The 21,831-nt window shown below is 50.2% G+C and overlaps 1 protein-coding gene across 1 annotated transcript in view; it reads right to left on the bottom strand.

Moving 5' to 3' along the window:
• Window positions 1–21,831, bottom strand: part of iqcg (IQ motif containing G) — a 58,071-nt gene that overhangs the window by 14,766 nt on the left and 21,474 nt on the right. Inside the window, exons 4-6 of the mRNA XM_070883398.1 lie at window positions 17,406–17,656; window positions 9,713–9,841; window positions 7,028–7,109 (exon numbers count right to left, since the gene is read on the bottom strand). Of these exons, the coding sequence (XP_070739499.1) occupies window positions 7,028–7,109; window positions 9,713–9,841; window positions 17,406–17,656 (462 nt within the window). The remainder of the gene's footprint in view (window positions 1–7,027; window positions 7,110–9,712; window positions 9,842–17,405; window positions 17,657–21,831) is intronic.

Here is a 21,831-nt window from a genome sequence, read left to right on the forward strand (position 1 = left end):
GAGTTTGTGGACAGCGAGACTGTCCCAAGCGAACACATCTTCAGTAGATGTCTCCGTCTCGAATCTCTCCAGCTCAGAGTCATTGAGCTGGTGTGCAAATTGGAGACACTCCGACACATAAGGGAGTGAGTGGAGTATCTGGACAATTTGCTCCAGACTTCAGTCACATCTCGTAGAGAGGTGCAGGTTCAGAACGGGGTTGGTGTGACCGATAGTGTGCAGAGTAAGGGGAACCCAGCTAAGAAAGGGAACGAGGATCCACAGAAACTGATCCTATCCAACAGGAAAAATGTACTTGCTACCGGTGAGGATAAGGATAAAGACTGTCAGAAGGACAGCCAGAATGCGGGCCATGGCATTTTGGAGCAAGGAAGCTGTGCTAAGCGGGGAGGAGGAGAGGAAGCGTAATGTGGTAGTTGTAGGGAATTCTATAATTAGGGGGAGAAATAGCATCCTTTGTAAGCAAGATCGAGAGTCCCACATGGTAGGTTGCCTACCTGGTGCCAGGGTGAGGGACATCTCAAACCGTCTTGAAAGGATATTGGAGAGGGAGGGGAAGGATCCAGATGTTGTGGTCTATTTTGGGATCATAACATAGGGAAAAGTAGACAAAAAGTCCTGTTTGAGGAGTACTACAAGGGCTATAATCTCTGGATTATTACCTGAGTCACGTGCAAATTGGCATAGGGATAAGCTGATTAGGGAAGTGACCATGTGGCTAAAGGAGTGGTGTAGGAAAGAAGGGTTCCATTTTATGGGACACTTCGCGAGTATTGGAACAGGAAGGAACTGTAACGTCGGAACGGGCTCTACCTGAACCATTCTAGCGGAAAGGATAAATAGGGCGGTCACAAAGACTTTAAACTAGTAAATGGGGGGGGGGGGGTGGATGAGGGGAGAGGGCTCAGGTGGAAGTTGTAGCACAAATAGTAGTTCAAAAACAAATGAAAGGGAAGAGAATACAGTAACAGTCAGAAATTGTGCTTTAGGCACTACAGGTAAAGGGGAAACTAAAAGATGTAAAGTGATTAAACCAGGAGAAGGAAATAAGAAACATGTGAGTAAAACATTAGAGCTGAAAGACAGGCTAGGGCGTGTGGCCCAAATGAGCGATCTTTAACCAAATGCAGAGAGTATAAGGAATAAATTGAATGAACTGCAGGCGCAAATTCAAATTGGAGGGTATGACATGGTAGCCATTACTGAGATATGGTTGCAAGATGGTCAGGACTGGGACCTAAAAATACCAGGTTATAAGGTCTACAGGAAAGATAGGGAAAATGGCAGAAGGGGAGGAGTGATTAAGGATGTCATCACTTCAATGATAAGAGAGGATATAAAGTGAAGTAAGCAGGCGGTGGAGACTTTATGGGTAGTATTAAGAAATGGGAAAGGATTTAAGACAGTAGTGCTAGTTGTGTATAGGCCTCCTGTGATATAGAACCAGTTTATACCCTGTGGGGAAAGAGCTCTACCTGCCAAAAAAAAACAGCCATGAATGACGTCAAGAGGTAAGAGACAGCATAAAACTAAAAGAAAAAGCACACAAATGCAATAAAAAACAGCACAGATCTTGGGAAAGATACAAAAAACAGCAAAGGGTCACAAAACAGATAGCAAGAGCTACAAAAAGGAGTATGAAAAGAAACTTGTAAGGGATATCAAAATCAATACAAAAGAATAAGGATAATCAGGAGCAATGTTGGCCCCTTAAAAACTGAAAGCGGTGATATTGTCATTGATAAGGAATTGGCGGACATGTTGAATAATTACTTTGCGTCAGTATTTACAGTAGAAGAAGAGCATGCCAGAAATCCCAAGGAAACTAATATTGAATCAGCGACAGGGACTCAATAAAATTAACCTATGTAAAGTAACAGTAATGAAGAAAATCATGCCACTAAAGAGTGACAAATCTCCAGGACCAGATGCTTTCCATCCCAGAGTTTTAAAGAAAGTAGGTGAGCAGATTGCAGAAGCCCTAATTATAATCTTCCAAAGTTCTCTAGATTAAGGAACCGTTCCTTTCGATTAGAAAATGCCACATGTCACTCTGCTATTTAAGAATGGCGAGAGAAACCAGGGAATTATAGACCAGCTAGCCTAATGTCTGTTGTCGGAAAATTGCTAAAGTCTGTAATTAAAGATAGGGTGACTGAACACCTCAAATTTTCAGTTGATCAGAGAGAGCCGGCATGGATTTGTAAAAGGAAGGTCATACCTGACAAACCTGATTACATTTTTTGAAGTGGTGACTAAAATAGTGGACAGGGGAATGTCTATGGATGTTATTTATATGTACCCAGAAGGCATTTGATAAAGTCCCACATAAGAGACTGTTAACTAAGGTAGAAGCCCACGGAATTGAGGGCAAATTATTGACCAGATTAGGAAATTGGCTGAGCGGCAGGAGACAGAGAGTAGGGATAATGGGTAGGTACTCAAAATGGCAGGATGTGACTAGTGGTGTCCCACAGGGATCTGTGTTGGGGCCTCAACTATTCAGCGTATTTATTAATGACTTAGATGATGGCATAGAAAGTCACATATCCAAATTTGCCGATGACACAAAGATAGGCGACATTGTAGGCAGTGTGGATGAAAGCATAACATTACAAAGAGATATAGACAGGTCAAGTGAATGGGCAAAATTATGGCAAATGGATTTCAATGTCGGCAAATGTGAGCTCATCCACTTTGGACCTAAAAAGGATAGAACAGGGTACTTTCTGAATGTGAAAAGCTAAAAACAGTGGAGGTCCAAAGAGATTTGGGGTCCAGGTACATAGATCATTAAAATGTCATGAACAAGTACAGAAAATAGTCAAAAAGATTAATGGAAGTATGGAAGTCTGGCCTTTATATCTAGAGGACTAGAATTAAAGGGTGTAAAAGTTATGCTGCAGCTATACAAAGCCCTGGTTAGACCACACCTGGAGTACTGTGAGCAGTTCTGGGTACCACACTTTAGGAAGGATATACTGGCCTTGGAGGGAGTGCCGCGTAGGTTTACCAGAATGATACCTGAACTTCATGGGTTAAGTTACGAGGAGAGATTATACAAATTAGGGTTGGATTCCCTAGAATTTTGACGGTTAAGGGCTGATCTGATCAAAGTTTTCAAGATATTAAGGGGAACCGATAGAAATGATTTCTGCTGGTTGGGGATTCTAGGACCAGGGGACATAGTCTAAAAATTAAAGCCAGATATTTCAGGAGTGCAATTAGGAAACACTTCTACACACAAAGGGTGGTAGAAGTTTGGAACACTCTTTCTCAAATGGCAATTGATGCTAGATCAATTTTTAATTTTAAATCTGCGATTGATAGCTTTTTGTTAACCAAAGGTATTAAGGGATATGGGCCAAAGGCGGATATATGGAGTTAGGTCACAGATCAGCCATGATCTCATTGAATGGTGGAACAGGCTTGAGGGCTCAATGTTCCTATATTCTCTTTTCGAGAGAAAAGAGCCCCAGCGTGTAAAATCATTCCTGATCGGTATAACTTCTCAGTTCTGATATTCTCCATGTAAAAGTTTTTGCACCTTTCTTATGCTCTATATTCTTTTTGTAATATGGAGAGCAGAACTGTTCACAGTCCTAAGGGCCCAAGTTTCCACATGATAAAAAACGGGCGCCCCTCCGAGCTGGGCGCCCGTTTCTCGCGCCTAAAACGGCGGCGGAAAAAAAACGAGCGATTCTGGAGCGTTCTGCAGCTCCTTGTCTGCTTGGCGTGGCGCCCAGGTGGGAGGGGGCGGGTACTATTTAAATTAGTTTTTTTCCTGCCGGCAACGCTGCACGTGCGCGTTGGAGCGTTCGCGCATGCTCAGTGTGAAAAAAACATTGGCACTCGGCCATTTTTGTAGTTCTTTGTAGCTGTTTAATTTTTGAACATTTTTTAATAAAAGTACATTGCCATCAGCACAGAGGCTTCTTGTAGCAGTGAGAAGGCTGCAGGAAGCCTCAAAGTTGAGGCAGCCGTTTCCTGACGACCTCCCCCTTTTGCCGTCGGGAAATGGCTCCTCAATTTCTGAGGCTTCCTGCAGCTTTCTCTCTTTCCCGCCAGCCATCTCGAACGGCTCCATTCCCTCCCCCCCCCCCCCCCCCCGCGTTCAGTTGGCTCCCTCCCTCCCGCTCGCGTTCAGTCGGCTCCCTCCCTCCCCCCCTCCCCCCTCCCCGCGTTCGGTCGGCTCCCTCCCTCTCTCCGCCCCCCCCCCCCCCCGGCGTTCGGTAGGCTCCCTCCCTCCCGCATTCGGTAGGCTCCCTCCCTCCCGCCCGCATTCGGTCGGCTCCCTTCCCTCCCCCCGCGTTCGGTAGGCTTTTGCCCGCGTTTGGTCGGCTCCCTCCCCCGCGTTCGGTCGGCTCCTGCCCACGTTCGGTCGGCTCTCTGCCTCCTGCGTACGTCGGCTCCCTTCCCTTCCCTCTCCCCCCCCGCCCCCCCGCGTTCGTCGGCTCCCTTCCCTTCCCTCCCCCCCCCCCCCCGCGTTCGTCGGCTCCCTTCCCTTCCCTTCCCTCCCCCCCCCCCCCCCCCCTGCGTTTGTCGGCTCCCTTCCCTTCCCTTCCCTCTCCCCCTGCCCGCGTTCGGTCAGCTCCCTCCTCCCACCCGCCCCGCCCGCGTTCGGTCGGCTCCCTCCTCCCCCCCCGGCCCGCGTTCGGTCGGCTCCCTCCTCTCCCCCCCCCCCCCCACCCCGGCCCGCGTTCGGTCGGCTCCCTCCTCCCCCGCCCGCGTTCGGTCGGCTCCCTCGTTTTGTGAGACTTGCTGCATCATTCTCCCTGGCTGAAGCACTTTCACACAGGTAGGAAGATGGTTTATTTAATCTTTTCTTTGCTTATAAATGTTTATTCAGGTTGGATTTATTTGTATAAGTATAAATAAGAATTTATTGCAGAATTTAATGAGTTCCCTTCCCCCCCTCCCCCCCCCCCCACCTTGTTCTGGACGCCTGATTTGTAACCTGCGCCTGATTTTTTAATGTGTAGAACAGGTTTTTTCAGTTCTACAAAAATCTTCACTTGCTCCATTCTACTTTAGTTTGGAGTACATTTTCACTGTGGAAACTTTCAAATCAGGTGTCAGTGGCCGGACACGCCTCCTTTTGAAGAAAAAATTCTGTTCCAAAGTAGAACTGTTCTACCTGACTAGAACTGCAGAAAAAAAAATGTGGAGAATTGCAAATTCTAAGATAGTCCGTTCTCCACCAGTTGCTCCTAAAAATCAGGCGCAAATCATGTGGAAACTTGGGCCCTATGTGTGGTCTAACCAAGGTTCTATACAAGTTCAACATAACTTCTCTGCTTTTCAATTCTTTCTGTCTAGAAATGAACCCCAGTGCTTTGCTTTGTTTATGGCCTTATTAACCTGCGTCACTATTTTTAGCGATTTGTGTATCTGTACTCCAAGATCAGGGGTGGGCAATTATTTGGGCTGGAGGACCACTTAACAACTTTTGGTGAGCTGTTGAGGGCCCATACCAATGCTCCCTCTTAGGGTGTGAAGCCGTGTGTTCGCACACCAATTGCGAGGTCCCGCGCAGACCACTCACCAGCTCCTGCCGCTGAAAGAGATACTGCGCATGTGCAGCAAATTTAAAGGGACTAAAAAAAATTAGAGGAACATTGCATAAACATAAAACAGAAATTCAGATAGTAGTCAGATACTATCATAAATTCACAAAAGGTAGTGTAAAATAGTAAAATCTTCCATTATTAAATGAATGAAATGATTGATCAATCAATTACATGTTGTACTGAAAGTCTATGTGATTCGAGTCTGCGGGGCATCCAATGCGAGAGGTGTTCTCCTTTTAATGTGCTGAATACAGGGGCCTGAGGCTTTGCAGGGCCTGAACTACAATCCTTGTGCTCCGGGATCCACTCCCGTGTCTAAGACGGTGCTGAGAATATCCCTGCCATTGTACTTTGGGTACCGGTTTCTTTCTTCGGCAAAACTGAGAGTCGTCAGGGTTCGGGGTGGGGTGAGTTCAGGGCTCGGAGAGTGTGGGGCGAGTTCAGGGCTCGGAGAGTGTGGGGCGAGTTCAGGGCTCGGAGAGTGTGGGGCGAGTTCAGGGCTCGGAGAGTGTGGGGCGAGTTCAGGGCTCGGAGAGTGTGGGGCGAGTTCAGGGCTCGGAGAGTGTGGGGCGAGTTCAGGGCTCGGAGAGTGTGGGGCGAGTTCAGGGCTCGGAGAGTGTGGGGAGAGTTCAGGGCTCGGAGAGTGTGGGGTGAGTTCAGGGCTCGGAGAGTGTGGGGTGAGTTCAGGGCTCGGAGAGTGTGGGGTGAGTTCAGGGCTCGGAGAGTGTGGGGTGAGTTCAGGGCTCGGAGAGTGTGGGTTGAGTTCCGGGAGAGGAAAAACAGGGCCGGTCCCTTTCTTTAGTAAAACTAAGAGTCGCTGAAATGAGCAGCCATGACTCCGAGGAGGAGCGTCCAGTGTGCATGTGCAGCAGCGACAGTTTTGGTGCGTTTTAGAAAAGTGGTTCACGAAGCCAGTGCGGGAGAGAGCTGCAGACAGATGTTAGACCAGCTCCGAGACACAAAAATGAAGCCAATCTGCATTAGACATATAGTAGCAGTCCCAGCAGCTTTATTTTAATTTTAATTGCCCCAGTTCAGGGTCGAAGTCTGTTCAGGTCACTCACCTTGGGGACCCCCCCTTGCTCGGCTCAGACAAATGTGCAGCTCGAGCTCCAGCGGGCCGGATGGAATGAACTGGCGGTCCAGAAAGTGCCCGTGGGCCATATTTTGGCCACCACTGCCCTAGATCCCTTTGCTCCTCTACCCCAAATTGATTCTTATTATCCAAGGAGTATGTGCCCTCCTTATGCACCACCTCACACTTATCTATATTTAAATTATTTTGCCAATTTCCAAGTTTATTAATATCTTGTATTCTGTCGCAGTCTTCCTCAGTATTAACTATACCCCCCTAGTTTGGTGACATGAGAAAATTTTGAAATTGTACTTTTGATTCCCGAGTCCAGAGTGCTGTAGTAAAGATCATGAAAGAAATCAGATAATGAAAAGCTCAAAACCTGTTGTTCAGCCTCCTTTTCTCTTTGTAAATTGTGCAGCTGCTTTTTCAGAACTTTAATTTTTCTTCTGCCTTCTTCCTCCCTGTGAAATGTTTTTTAAAAGTTTAAGTACAACAGGAAGACATAGCAACATTTACTATTGGCTCCAAAACTTGCAGCAACTTACTGATTAACAAATTAAGTTTTGTAAGACTAAAATTAACTTTACGTTTGTAAGAATTAGAGTTACAACTGTTGTAATTAGGATTGAGTGAAATCCCAGACAGGAAGCCAAACTAAATCCAAATTCAGTCAAGTTTTAAAAATGTTATATAGCCAGGCCTAAGCAAAGTTTTGGATTAAAGTAAGCTCGACCTGCTTTTAAAAATGTGCAATTTGTCCTTTAGGCCCAAAAGGCCAAACCTTTATTTTCATGCTAAATCTAAAGTCTGAACTATGGCCAAGTCACTCATTCATGACATGCTTTAATTTGTTTACATTTCAGGGCATTTTACCAACCAGTTGGTTTAATGTTTTAACTCTCTCTCTTCATCAGGGTAGGAGAGCTGCCAGCAAAAGTTTGCAAAGTCCCTTCCCATCCTTCAGAGAGTACTTGTAGGCAGTCCCTTGAGTAGAACTAGAAAGAACATCTCATTGTTTTTATACACAGAGTACGCAAGAGTGCCCTGGCAACTGTAGTGACAGAATACAGAATTTCTATCCAGTGGTGCTGAATTAGAATGCCAGCTTCGACTGTTACTCAAAACCGACTCATTTCAAGGATCAGTATTGCCAACTGGCATCTGAACCATTAGATGGAACACTTCTCTGGGAGGAAGATATATGCAAAACCCTCCCATTTCACACAAATTGAATTTCCTGTCAAATTAATCATGGTATAATACTGGCAGAAGATGCGGAGAGTGCTGCAGCTGCCATGACTGTCCAAACCTCTCAGCTGAATGCGGTAGCAAGGAACTGGGAAGCATCAGCGCATCTAAAAATGGGGAAATTAGGAGATGCACTTGCATGTACTTCAATCTGATTTGATTTTAGACCGATGTTTACTAATAGAATTCTGTACTCTGTTCCTCGTCTCTCATTTGACACACATTACCTTTCCTCATTTGACACACATTAATTATTTGCTACACTTTTAATTGAAAAAGGTGAGGCAAAGTGAGAAAACTACAGCTGGCAATACGTGTTCCAATACACACTTGGAGTTCCCAACTGACTTAAGGAAGCAGTAGCGGGACATTTGGAAAAGCATGATTAATCAAGCAGAGTTAGCATGATTTTATGAAAGGGAAATCATGTTTGACAAATTTGCTGGAGCTCTTTGAGGATGTAACAAGCAGGGTGGATAAGGGGGAACTAGTGGATGTGGTGTATTTGGATTTCCAGAAGGCATTCGATAAGGTGTCATTTAAGAAGTTACTGCACAAGATAAAAGCTCAGTAATATATTAGCACGGATAGAGGATTGGCTAACTAACAGAAAACAGAGAGTCAGGATAAATGGGTCATGTTCTGATTGGCAAACAGTGACTAGTGGGGTGCCGCAGGGATCGGTGCTGGGTCCTCAACTATTTACAGTCTATATCAATGACGTGGATGAAGGGACTGAGTGTAATGTAACCAAGTTTGCTGATGATACAAAGATGGGTGGGAAAGCAAATTGTGAGGAGGACACAAAACATCTGCAAAGGGATATAGACAGGATAAGTGAGTGGGCAAAAATTTGGCAGATGGAGTACAATGTGGGAAAATGTGAGGTTATCCACTTCGACAGAAATAATAGAAAAGCAAATTATAATTTAAATTGAGAAAAATTGCAAAGTGCTGCAGTACAGAGAGACTTGGGGGTCCTTGTGCAAGTAATCAGGAAGGCAAATGAAATGGCCTTTATTGCAAGGGGGATAGAGTATAAAAGCAGAGAAGTCCTGCTACAACTGTGCAGAGTATTGGTATGGCCACCCCTGGAGTACTGTATACAGTTTTGGTCTCCGTATTTAAGGAAGGATATACTTGCATTGGAGGCTGTTCAGAGAAGGTTCACTAGATTGATTCCGGAGATGAGGGGGTTGACTTATGAAGATAGGTTGGGCCTATACACGTTGGAGTTCAGAAGAATGAGAGGTGATCTTATTGAAACATATAAGATAATGAGGGGGCTCGACAAGGTGGATGCAGAGAGGATATTTCCACTCATAGGGGAAACTAAAACTGGGGGACATAGTCTCAGAACAAGGGGCCGCCCATTTAAAACTGAGATGAGGAGAATTTCTTCTCTGAGGGTTGTAAATCTATGGAATTTTCTGCCCAGGGAGCTGTGGAGGCTTGGTCATTGAATATAGGTGGAGAAAGACAGATTTTTGAGCGATAAGGGAGTAAAGGATTATGGGGAGCGGGCAGGGAAGTGGAGCTGAGACCATGATCAGATCAGCCATGATCTTATTGAATCGCGGAGCAGGCTCGAGGGGCTGAATGGCCTACTCCTGCTCCTATTACTTATGTTATGTTCTTATTACTGAGAGGAATATGGCTGAGTGGCTGTTCCAGTGTACACTGAGTGTTACCTATTGAGTTAGACCCTGAAAGTGTAATGAATTCGGCTAGGTATGGAGAGTAGAATTTATTCAGGTACATACTGAGTATATTGCCCATTCAGGTAGATAAGAGTACTATAGATGACAGAGCTAACCTGATGATAACATTTTGGGTGTTGATCTTTTTCTTTTTCTCCCTCTCAACAACATTCTGTAGAGTCAGAAATGTTCCTGAAGTATTCAACTCCTGCAAGATGTCATTGATCACATCCGAGGCAAACTGCCTATTATCAGAATGAAAACAGTTAATAAAACAAATGGGAATATACCAAGGTATTATATACCCACTTTAAAGTAAAGCTATTTGTTACGAATTTGGGTTGCTATCTTAAACACGTGCTCGAAGGCCAACACCAGGCAAAGGGTTCCTTTGGTTTGGTTTGTATGCTGCTTTATTGCACAGTAGACAAAACAGAACACTGAGTATGATGAAATTCTTTGGTACAATCAGTACACTTTTTGGGCCCAAATTTCCCCATGAGTTGCACCGTTTCTTTTGGTGTAACTTGATTTTTCTGGTGTATCTTTTTAGTTGCAAATATGGCCATTTAATTTGCGCCAGTGTAAGTGAGTTAGTTAGATTTTTTGTTAGGTCCATTTTTTTTTTCAAAAGGGGGCGTTCCCAGCCACTTACACCATTTATGCCAATTTGGCCAGAAAAAAGTTGTACTAAACTAACTTAGGGCAGCGTATGTGTCCACGTTTGTCCGCACAGAGACCTTACTTACAGATAAGGAATCGGTGTATGTAACTACATTTAAAGCGCCATTAAGCACCAAACAAAGCACAAAAAGTAATAAGCAATTAATTAACAAATAAAATAGAAGGAACCCTACACCTAAAGCACCAAAATCAATCAGTAAATAACAAATAAAAAGTAGAACTCCTACCGTGGGCTGCCGATGAGGGAGCCCATTCGACCAAGGCTAGGGACGGTGTGCTTCAGCCCCTTCCACACAGCCTGCAGTTCACGTTTGCCTAAACGGCCTGCCAGGAGCTACTGCACATGTGTACAGACTCTAGCGTGCATGTGCAGAGGTCCCGGCACTGTCACGGCTCCGCTCCCCATCTTTCTTCTGCGCCACGCCAGCTCCACAGACGGCCTGAGAATCGGCCATGATCGCACGGAGTTTTTTTTTGCCGCTGTTCCTGAGGTAAAATGTCGGCGGGAGGCTCGGAGGTGCGCCGAAAAAACCGGATGGCCAAATTCGGGCCCTTTGTGCACTTTTATGCAAAAAGTAGAGAACACATGTTCCAATAGCCCACTTCAGAGAATCTTATTGAACATAAAAGGATATGCCTGCTCTCTGTTGCATGTCTTAATAACCAAAGCAGAGGTTGTTCTCCCCCACAGCTGCTTTGAGTGACCTCGGGTGCCAGTGTTGATTTTTAAAAGCTTCTTTTCAAAGACGAGCAGTGATCAAAAAAACTGTCAACATCAAGGTGAGGATGTCTCCTGAATGACCAGATAATGCTAACAAATAGGCCATTGTTTAAAAACTCTTCAAAACAACAGCCATCCCACATGTAAAACACTTCTAAAATGCCACTGGATTGACAAGGCAGCAAGGGAATGTCTGGAGTTGCTAACCTCTTTCGGGAAATTTCTCCTCAAAATGCATTTGAAGCCAGCTCAAGGCTGGGTCCTATTTATGGAAAACAATGGTCATACGATGCCGAACCATAACAGTATGAATAAAGAATAAACATAATGGGGTACATCTTTGTGTGCTAGTGTTGTTTTCAAATGGGGGGACGATTGAAAATAGTGAGGAGAAGGAACCATTTACAATATTGGTTAAAGTGGGATCCAGAAAGAGAAATTGGGTGATTAGGGGTCAAAGGAGCAGGAGAATAGGTGTGACTCATGGATGGGATAAGCTTGGAGAGGGGAGGAAGATGGGGGTACAGGGCTAGAGTATGAGGTGGTCTAGGGAGGGTTTAGATTCATGGGCAAGGGAAAGGAATGATAGCTGCATAGCAGCTGAACATATGGGGGCCGAAATTCAGGGTCTCAAAGAGACCCGTTAGTACCCGTTTGCAGCGGCCATTCCTAAAAATCGAATGGCCGCCGCTTTGGGGTCAACAGGCCTAAAGTCCTTACTCTACAGCATGAAACCACACGAGGCACATTCTGTCGACAAGGTCACTCTGTGACCTTAACTCTTTATTCGCAGGACTTCAAAGACGATGACCCTGCGTGGGACCTCCCTTTTTATACCTGTGTGGTCAGGTAAAGAGTGTCTCCCACAAGTTCACCCCTTGTGGTCAAGGTGTGCATCTAGATTGAGTGTATACAGTAATACAGTGGTGTTACATTGTGGTTACATACATGACATCACCTTCCCCCCCCCCCCCCCCCACCCCAAAGTCTTATTGGGATTATAGGTTTAGTCTTTCAGGTGGTCTACGCTCCCTCGTGGAGCGCCGCAGTTGGGGCTCTGGTTGTTGGACACTGACGTGAGTGTCTGTCACCTGTGGTGATTCCGGCCTGTCCGGGCTGACCTCAGGGACTGTGCATTCTTCTGATTGCTCTTGTTGCTCGTTCACTGGTGGTGTTGTGAGCTCCATCTCATGATCTTCTTCAGGTTCCTCCGTGTCGATGCTGAACCTTTTTTTTACTTGGTCCTGATGCTTATGGCATATCTGACCATTGTTGAGTTTTACCACGCTGACCGTATTCCCCTCTTTGTCAATTACAGTGCCCTCAAGCCATTTGGGCCTCATGGCGTGATTGAGGACGAATACACGGTGGTGGATGACGTGCATGAATTCAGAATGATGCGCTCGATCCATTTCGAGTACGCATCTACCACAATAAGGAACATCTTACCCATGAACGGGCCCGCGTAGTCAACATGAATGCGTGACCATGGCCTGGTGGGCCAGGGTCACGGGCTGAGCAGGGCCTCGCTGGGGGCATTACCTAGCTAGGCACAGGTCGTGCACCTGCGAACACAGTGTTCCAGGTCTGAATCAATTCCAGGCCACCAAACGTGTGACCGGGCAATGGCTTTCATCAGCACAATGCCTGGGTGCTCGCTGTGGAGTTCCCTGATGAATGCCTCCCTGCCCTTCTGGCGCATAACTACCCGGCTTCCCCATAGTAGGCAGTTGGCTTGGATGGAGAGCTCATCCATCCGTCTGTGGAACAGTCTGACCTCCTCAGGGCATGCTCCGTGTGCGGGCGCCCAATCCCCAGCCAGGACACATTTTTTAATCAGGGATAGGAGGAGATCTCTGTCTGTCCAGATTTTGATCTGGCAGGCTGTGATGGGGGAGCCTGCGCTGTCAAAGGCATCGACAGCCATGACCATCTCGGCACTTTGCTCCGCTGCCCCCTCAGTGGTGGCCAGTGGAAGCCTGATGAGCACGTCAGCGCAATTTTCAGTGCCGGGCCGGTGCCAGATGGAGTAGTCATAAGCAGCCAGCGTGAGAGCCCATCGCTGTATGCGAGCTGATGCGTTGGCATTGATAGCTTTGCTATCTGACAACAGGGATGTTAAGGGCTTGTGGTCCATTTCTAATTCAAACTTCCTACCAAAGAGGTACTGATGCATTTTTTTTACACCATAGACGCATGCAAGCGCTTCCTTCTCGAGCATCCCATATCCCCGTTCTGCTTGAGAGCGTGACCTGGAGGCATAAGCCACAGGTTGTAGTTGACCCTCAGCATTGCCCTGCTGCAACACGTACCCAACCCCATAGGACGATGCATCACATGTCAGAACCAATTTTTTACAGGGGTCACACAGGGTCAACAACTTGTTTGAACAAAGTAGGTTTCGCGCCCGATCAAAAGCCTGTTCCTGACAGTTCCCCCAAAACCAATTGCAACCCTTATGCAGGAGCACATGTAGCGGCTCCAACAACGTGCTCAAGTTTGGCAGAAAGTTCCCAAAATAGTTCAACAGTCCCAGGAATGAACGCAACTCCGATGTGTTGCAGTCCCGGATGCTCGTCGAATCGCCTCTGTTTTGGATTCGGTGGGCTGAATCCCATCTGCAGCAACCTTCCTGCCTAGAAACTCAACCTCAGGAGCTAAGAACACACATTTAGACTTCTTGAGTTGCAGGCCTACTCGGCCCAGTCGGCGTAGCACCTCCTCCAGGTTGTGGAGGTGTTCTTTGGGTGTCTCGACCCGTGATGAGGATATCGTCCTGGAATATGATCGTTCCAAGAATGGATTTAAGCAGGCTTTCCATGTTTCTTTGAAAAATCGCGGCCGCTAATCGAATGCCAAACGGGCACCTGTTATAAACAAACAGTTCCTTGTGCGTGGTGATGGTGGTCAGTAGTTTAGATTTGTCGGCCAGTTCCTGAGTCATATAGGCTGAAGTGAGGTCCAACTTGGTGAACAGCTTGCCACCTGCCAGCGTGGCGAAGAGGTCCTCTGCTCTCGGGAGCGGGTATTGATCTTGTAGGGACACCCGGTTGATGGTGGCCTTGTAGTCACCACAGATCCTGACAGAGCCATCTGCTTTTAGGATGGGAATGATGGGGCTCGCCCAGTCGCTGAATTCAACAGGCGAGATGATGCCCTCTCTCAACAGTCAGTCCAATTCGCTCTCTATCTTTTCCCGCATCACATATGGCACCGCTCTGGCTTTGTGGTGCTCTGGCCTGGCATCCAGGGTGATGTGTATCACTACTTTAGTGCCTTTGAAAGTCCCGACGCCAGGTTGGAATAGTGAATCGAATTGTTTTAGGACTTGTGAGCACGAACTTCGCTCCACAGATGACATTGCATGAACATCCCCCATTTCCAGTTCATCTCGGCTAACCATCTCCTCCCCAACAGTGCGAGACCATTGCCCGGGACAATCCAGAGCGGCAGCCGATTCACTAACCCATTGTGTGTGACAGCCAACTTTGCACTGCCTAGCACCGGAATGATTTCTTTAGTGTAAGTCCGTAATTGTGTCTCAATACATGCTAATTTGGGTCTACTGGCTTTAAGTGGCCATAGCTTCTCAAATTGCTGAACGCCCATGAGTGACTGGCTGGCCCCAGTGTCCAGCTCCATGCGTACAGGGATACCGTTTAATAAAACCCTCATCATCATTGGTGGCGTTCTGGTGTATGAACTGTGAATATTCGCCACATGGACCCGCTGAACCTCGGCGTCCATCGATTTGCCCCAAAAGTCATCCTGCCTCAAAGAACCCTCTTCTGGTCCATCCGCCTCATATATTAGTCTGGTTGCAGACTTCCTGCACAATCGAGCTAAGTGGCCACTGAGATTGCAGTTCCTGCAGACAAACTGTTGAAATCTGCAAGATCAGGCTGAGTGTTTTCCCCCACACCTCCAGCATGAGTTAAAGTTTCCATTGTTGGGAACAAAGGGACTATGGCCAGGCATTCCGCGCTGACTGTCCCTTTGACTGCTCTTAAGTACCCTATTAGTGGGTGTCAATGGCCCCATCCCGAGCCGCATTGTCCACTGCGATGGCGTGAATGTCCGTTCAGCCTGCCATTGTCTCTGTTGAAGTCCTACTCTGGAGTTTATTGCTGCCTGGGGAGTGTCGGACTGCCCCTGCCTGCCTGTGGGGCTCTGAGTCGCATTGATGATGTTGACTCCCTGATCCATCGCCATGTTAGAGGCAGAATTGCGCACGTATATTATTTTCATCTCTTCCTCCCCCGCCATGAAAGTTTGAGCCATCAACGCCGCCGCTTCCAAGGTCAAATCCTTGGTCTCAATTAATTTACGGAAAATTCCCGTATGACCGATGCCTTCGATAAAGAAGTCCCTTAGCATCTCCCCCCTGCAGGCGTCTGTGAATTTAGAGGCTGGCCAAACGCCGGAGGTCCGCTACAAAGTCTGGTATGCTCTGTCCTTCACGACGTCGGTGGGTGTAGAATCTGTGTCAGGCCATATGTATGCTACTCACCGGTTTGAGGTGCTCCCCGATCAATTTGCTCAGTTCTTCAAAGGTTTTGTCCGGCGGCTTTTCGGGTGCTAGTAAGTCCTTCATGAGCGCATAAGCCTTTGGTCCGCAGCTGGTCAAAAGATGAGCCCTTCGCTTGTCGGCCGCTACATCCCCCAGCCATTCTTTCGTAATGAAGCTATGCTGAAGCTTCTCGACAAAATCGTTCCTGTCTTCCCCAACACGGTACTGTTCCTCTGTGCTGCCGGTGGTCATTCTCGTGGGCCGTGAATTCCCGTTTCTCATTGCCAATGTAAAGTCCTTACTCTGCAGCATGAAACCACACGAGGCACATTCTGGGGACAAGGTCACTTTGTGACCTTAACTCTTTATTCACAGGACTCCAAAGACCATGTCCCTGCGTGGGACCTCCCTTTTTATACCTGTGTGATCAGGTAAGGAGTGTCTCCCACAAGTTCACCCCTTGTGGTCAAGGTGTGCATCTAGGTTGATTGTATACAGTAATACAGTGGTGTTACATTGTGGTTACATACATGACGAGGCCGACCTGATCTAAATTCAGGTCGGGGATTTTTCGGTATGGACCCTATCCCGCCCAAGTAGTTGCACTGCCAATGTTGAGCAATAAACAAATACTTACCCATCAATTTTCACCCGAATCCGTCGATCCCCCGCCGTGCGGTGCCACCGACAGGTTTCTCTATCGGTGCGCCATCTCTGCACTGAGTGTGGCCCGGCAGCGCAGCCGTCCTTAAAGAGGAGGGCCCACTGCTGTGGCCAGAATAGAATCATTTTTGCTGGCCGACTTGCCAATTGGCCGGCAAAATACTGCCCCTGGGTTCAGCCAGGTTGCCAACGGATAGCCTGGCACCCCCTCTTGGGTGCGAGACCACAGGCCCAGCCTAAACCCTCCCTGGTGGCCCAGTGGCCAAAGTTAAAAAATGATACTCTCTGTCACACGCGCTGTGATGTCACCATGACGCCACCGCTGATTGACAGCAGCTGAGGCCCCGGTGACCGACCTATTTTCAGCCAGTCAGCCTGGCTTTGAATCTAAGGCCTGCCCCTATTATGAGCCATTTCCTGTAGGACTTTGAAAAAAATTCAAAGTCCTGTAAATGGATCTACTTACCGTACCAGGAGTTCCAGCAGTATGTATCACTCCAAAACTCATAGGTGCACCTGAATTTCGGCCCAATGGTCTCTATCTTGCAAACAAAGAAATCCGTGCTCCTTGCATTTGTTGTTAGAGCTCAGGATGCAAAAGGGGCAGAGGAGTAGTAAAGAAAAGCCAGGATAATCCTGAATTATCCTGGAGTAGTGGCCATTTTGGCAGAGGCCTGATAGAGCTTGATGTGGTTAGTAATCCATCTCATGATGGATTACTACGCCAGCTATGTGCCAGGTCGATTTGTGTTTGGCTCTCTTGAACTTAGACCAAAAATGAAGTCTCGACTGGGATGGGTGATGGTGAAGGTTTTGAAAGGGAGAGGGGCATCAATGGTGGACATGAGGGAGTGGTGAGCAAATCAATGGCTGCAACGCTATCTGGGAGAATGGAGAGTGAAAGGTATAGGCTGTACGGAGTTTAATAGTATGGACTTGGAATAATGCTGAAGGAAATGGGGTTGAAGAAGGGCAAAATTATTTGGATGGTAAAGGATATAAAGAAGTAGTCGGTGATGCCCTTGTCTGATCGAAACCATGGACGTGTTTGGTTGATAAAACCAAATTCTAAAAGTATAAATACAAAACCAAATTCTAAAAATGTGGCTCCATACCTACATTTTGACCTGATCTATCGTAGTTTGTAGCAAAGGACATGGAAATATACTCAGACCAACAAAGATTACATTAAAGTATATTGACACCTACAAGTTAGTCCCTGGGACCTCACCTGTCAGCTTGCACCTTTGACAGATTATCAGCAGTAAGTGGACTCTGTTTCAGGGATGTGTTCAAGAGCTGACTACTCCTCTTCAGGTCCCCTGCAGCTTCCTGGATTTTCACCCCAAGCTCAACCATTCGTTCTGTTGAGACTCTTCCAGTCTCCTCCTTCTCACCCGACCTAGAAGACATCAGCTCCTGAAACTTTGACTCCACCTGCTTCTGACCCTTCAGTATCAGGTCAATTTCATTCCCTACAATCTGGACATGAAAAAAAATGAGATTTTCCTTTGGAGAAATAAAATGAAGTAATGCTCAGGTTTTCTAAGAACTATACAATTTTTAAAAGCATAATTTGCAAAAAATAAATCTGATCTTATTTGATTTTTGATTTTGTAACTGAACAAGCTATATTGTTTTGCAGGTGCTAGTTGAAAGGTCGTAAGTGATTGAAACAGCCCAGACTTTAACCATTAGAGCATTGTCCCAGACCTTTTCAGACATCAAGACATGCAGGGCAGGAACCATATTTGTGCCTTGTCTATCTTGACATACAGTGCTGCAATCAACGCTTAAACCTATGTGGACAACTTAGTTTGACTGTCCCATTTATACTTTAAATAAACTTTTTTTTTACAAGCCCTGGGCTAGAAAGAGGAGAACTCCTCCCAGAATACACTTACTGCTAGAAAGTGCACATGGTTACACAGGCTTGGGTTTAGCTAAGATGTTCATGTTTGAATCGCAGTTATCTTGTGATTTCTCTGAATGAGAGCCTGTAAGTATGGCTGGGGTGGGCAGTGGAATAACTCCAGCTTACTGAGCATTCTGTTCCAGTGTCGCTGAAAGCCATTTTCAATGCATTCTGAGATGATCAAACATGTGAAATAGGATTTTCCCTGAGAAATGTGCTTCTGATAGAACTGACATTTTCACAGATTCTGACACCAGAAGCTCACAAAAGGTGTAAACAGTTCGTGTTATACCAGATTATATACACCAGCATTACAGAAATTTAGTCTAAGTATTTGGGGCCCAAATTTGCTGAAACCCAAATTCAGCCTGTTTTTCGGCGGTCCCCGGGCGGTGCGTGATTTTTTATTGCCTGGTTCTGCTGGGGCCACTCGGGCAGGAATTTCATCCTGCTTTCATTGGCGATTGCGGGAGTTGAGTGCAGTGGACAGTGTGCGGCGGAGGAGGCCAATCGACTCAGGAATCTTCGGCTCCCGAGTTGTGCACACTTGCGCGCGGCTGTCAAGCTCCGCCCCCGAGAGGCCAGAGACTGCCGACCTGAGATCACTGGGGGGGGGGAAGAGAGATCGCTGGGGGTTGGGGGGGGAAGAGAGATGGTTGGGGGGGAGAGAGAGATCACTGGGGGTTGGGGGGGAGAGATCACTGGGGGTTGGGGGGGAGAGATCGCTGGGGGTGGGGGGGGGGAGAGATGGTTGGGGGGGAGAGAGAGATCACTGGGGGTTGGGGGGGAGAGATCGCTGGGGGTGGGGGGGGGGAGAGATCGCTGGGGGTGGGGGGGGGAGGGGAGAGATCGCTGGGGGTGGGGGGGGGAGAGATCGCTGGGGGTGGGGGGGGAGAGAGATGGTTGGGGGGGAGAGAGAGATCACTGGGGGTTGGGGGGGAGAGATCGCTGGGGGTGGGGGGGGGGGAGAGATCGCTGGGGGTGGGGGGGGGGGGAGAGATCGCTGGGGGTGGGGGGGGGGAAGAGATCACTGGGGGTTGGGGGGGAGAGATCGCTGGGGGTGGGGGGGGTGGAGAGATCGCTGGGGGTGGGGGGGGGAAGAGATCGCTGGGGGTGGGGGGGGAAGAGATCGCTGGGGGTGGGGGGGGGAAGAGATCGCTGGGGGTGGGGGGGGGAAGAGATCGCTGGGGGTGGGGGGGGGAGAGATCGCTGGGGGTGGGGGGGGAAGAGATCGCTGGGGGTGGGGGGGGAAGAGATCGCTGGGGGTGGGGGGGGGGAGAGATCGCTGGGGGTGGGGGGGGGAGAGATCGCTGGGGGTGGGGGGGGGAGAGATCGCTGGGGGTGGGGGGGGAAGAGATCGCTGGGGGTGGGGAGGGAAGAGTTCGCTGGGGGTGGGGAGGGAAGAGATCGCTGGAGGGGCGGGGAGGAGAGATCGCTGGGGCGGTGTAGAGAGATCGATGGGGGAGAGAGATATCGCGGGGGGAGGGGGGGAGAGATCGTGGGGGGAGGGGGGGAGAGATCGCGGAGGGAGGGGGGGGAGAGAGATCGGGGGGAGGGAGGGGGGGGAGAGAGATCGGGGGGGGGGAGGGGGAGAGAGATCGGGGGAGGGAGGGGGGAGAGAGATCGGGGGCAGGGGGAGGGGGGAGAGAGATCGGGGGGAGGGGGAGGGGGGAGATAGATCGGGGGGAGGGGGAGGGGGGAGAGAGATAGGGGGGAGAGAGATCGAGGGGGAGGGGGGAGAGAGATCGAGGGGGAGGGGGAGGGGGGAGAGAGATCGGGGGGGGGGGAGAGAGATCGCGGGGGAGAGAGGGGGAGGGGGAGGGGGAGAGAGATCGCAGGGGAGAGAGGGGGAGAGAGGGGGAGGGGGAGAGAGATCGGGGGGAGGGGGGAGAGAGATCGCGGGGTGGGGAGGGGGGAAAGAGATCGCGGGGTGTGGAGGGGGGAGAGAGATCGCGGGGGGTGGAGGGGGGAGAGAGATCGCGGGGGGTGGAGGGGGGGAGAGAGATCGCGGGGGGTGGAGGGGGGAGAGAGATCGCGGGGGTTGGAGGGAGGAGAGAGATCGCGGGGGGTGGAGGGGGGAGAGAGGTGGAGGGGGGTGGAGGGGGGAGAGAGATCGCGGGGGGTGGAGGGGGGAGAGAGATCGCGGGGGGTGGAGGGGGGAGAGAGATCGCGGGGGTGGAGGGGGGAGAGAGATCGCGGGGGGTGGAGGGGGGAGAGAGATCGCGGGGGGTGGAGGGGGGAGAGAGATCGCGGGGGGTGGAGGGGGGAGAGAGATCGCGGGGGGTGGAGGGGGAGAGAGATCGCGGGGGGTGGAGGGGGAGAGAGATCGCGGGGGGTGGAGGGGGGAGAGAGATCGCGGGGGGTGGAGGGGGGAGAGAGATCGCGGGGGGTGGAGGGGGGAGAGAGATCGCGGGGGGTGGAGGGGGGTGGAGGGGGGAGAGAGATCGCGGGGGGTGGAGGGGGGAGGAGGGGGGAGAGAGATCGCGGGGGGTGGAGGGGGAGAGAGATCGCGGAGGGGGGAGAGAGATCGTTGCGGTGGGGGGGCGCGGAAGGAGAGAGATTGCGGGGGGTGGGGAAGGAGAGAGATCGCGGGGGTGAGGAGAGAGATCGCGGGGGGAGGAGAGAGATCGCGGGGGGGGGTTGGAAGAGATCGCTGGGGGGGGGGGAGGGGAGAGAAATCGCTGGGGGGCGGGCGGGAGAGAAATCGCTGGGGGGGGGGAGGGGAGAAATCGCTGTGGGGGGGAGGGGAGAAATCGCTGTGGGGGGGGAGGGGAGAAATCGCTGTGGGGGGGGGGTGAGAGAGACTGTGGGGGAGGGGGGTGAGAGAGACTGTGAGGGAGGGGGGTGGGGGAGGGGGGTGAGAGAGACTGTGGGGGGAGGAGAGAGACTGTGGGGGGGGGGGAGAGAGAGACTGTGGGGGGGGGGAGAGAGACTGTGGGGGGGGAGGGAGAGAGACTGTGGGGGGGGGGAAGAGAGACTGTGGGGGGGGGGGGAGAGAGTCTTTGGGGGGGGGAGAGAGACTGTGGGGGGTGGGGTGAGAGAGACTGTGGGGGGGGTGAGAGAGACTGTGGGGTGGGGTTGAAGGAGAGACTGGGGGAGTGGGAGGAGGAGAGACTGGGGAGGGGGGAGGAGAGACTGGGGAGGGCGGGGGGAGGAGAGACTGGGGAGGGCGGGGGGTAGGAGAGACTGGGGAGTGGGGGGAGGAGAGACTGGGGAGGGCGGGGGGTAGGAGAGACTGGGGAGGGCGGGGGGGAGGAGAGACTGGGGAGGGCGGGGGGGAGGAGAGACTGGGGAGGGCGGGGGGGAGGAGAGACTGGGGAGGGCGGGGGGAGGAGAGACTGGGGAGTGGGGGGAGGAGAGACTGGGGAGTGGGGGGAGGAGAGACTGGGGAGTGGGGGGAGGAGAGACTGGGGAGTGGGGGGAGGAGAGACTGGGGAGTGGGGGGAGGAGAGACTGGGGAGTGGGGGGAGGAGAGACTGGGGAGTGGGGGAGGAGAGACTGGGGAGGGGGGGAGGAGAGACTGGGGAGGGCGGGGGTGAGGAGAGACTGGGGAGTGGGGTGAGGAGAGACTGGGGAGTGGGGTGAGGAGAGACTGGGGAGTGGGGTGAGGAGAGACTGGGGAGTGCGGGGGGGAGGAGAGACTGGGGAGTGGGGGGAGGAGAGACTGGGGAGTGCGGGGGGAGGAGAGACTGGGGAGTGGGGGGAGGAGAGACTGGGGAGTGGGGGGAGGAGAGACTGGGGA

The sequence above is a fragment of the Pristiophorus japonicus genome, chromosome 6, assembly GCF_044704955.1.
Source record: "Pristiophorus japonicus isolate sPriJap1 chromosome 6, sPriJap1.hap1, whole genome shotgun sequence".
Lineage (NCBI taxonomy): Eukaryota > Metazoa > Chordata > Chondrichthyes > Pristiophoridae > Pristiophorus > Pristiophorus japonicus.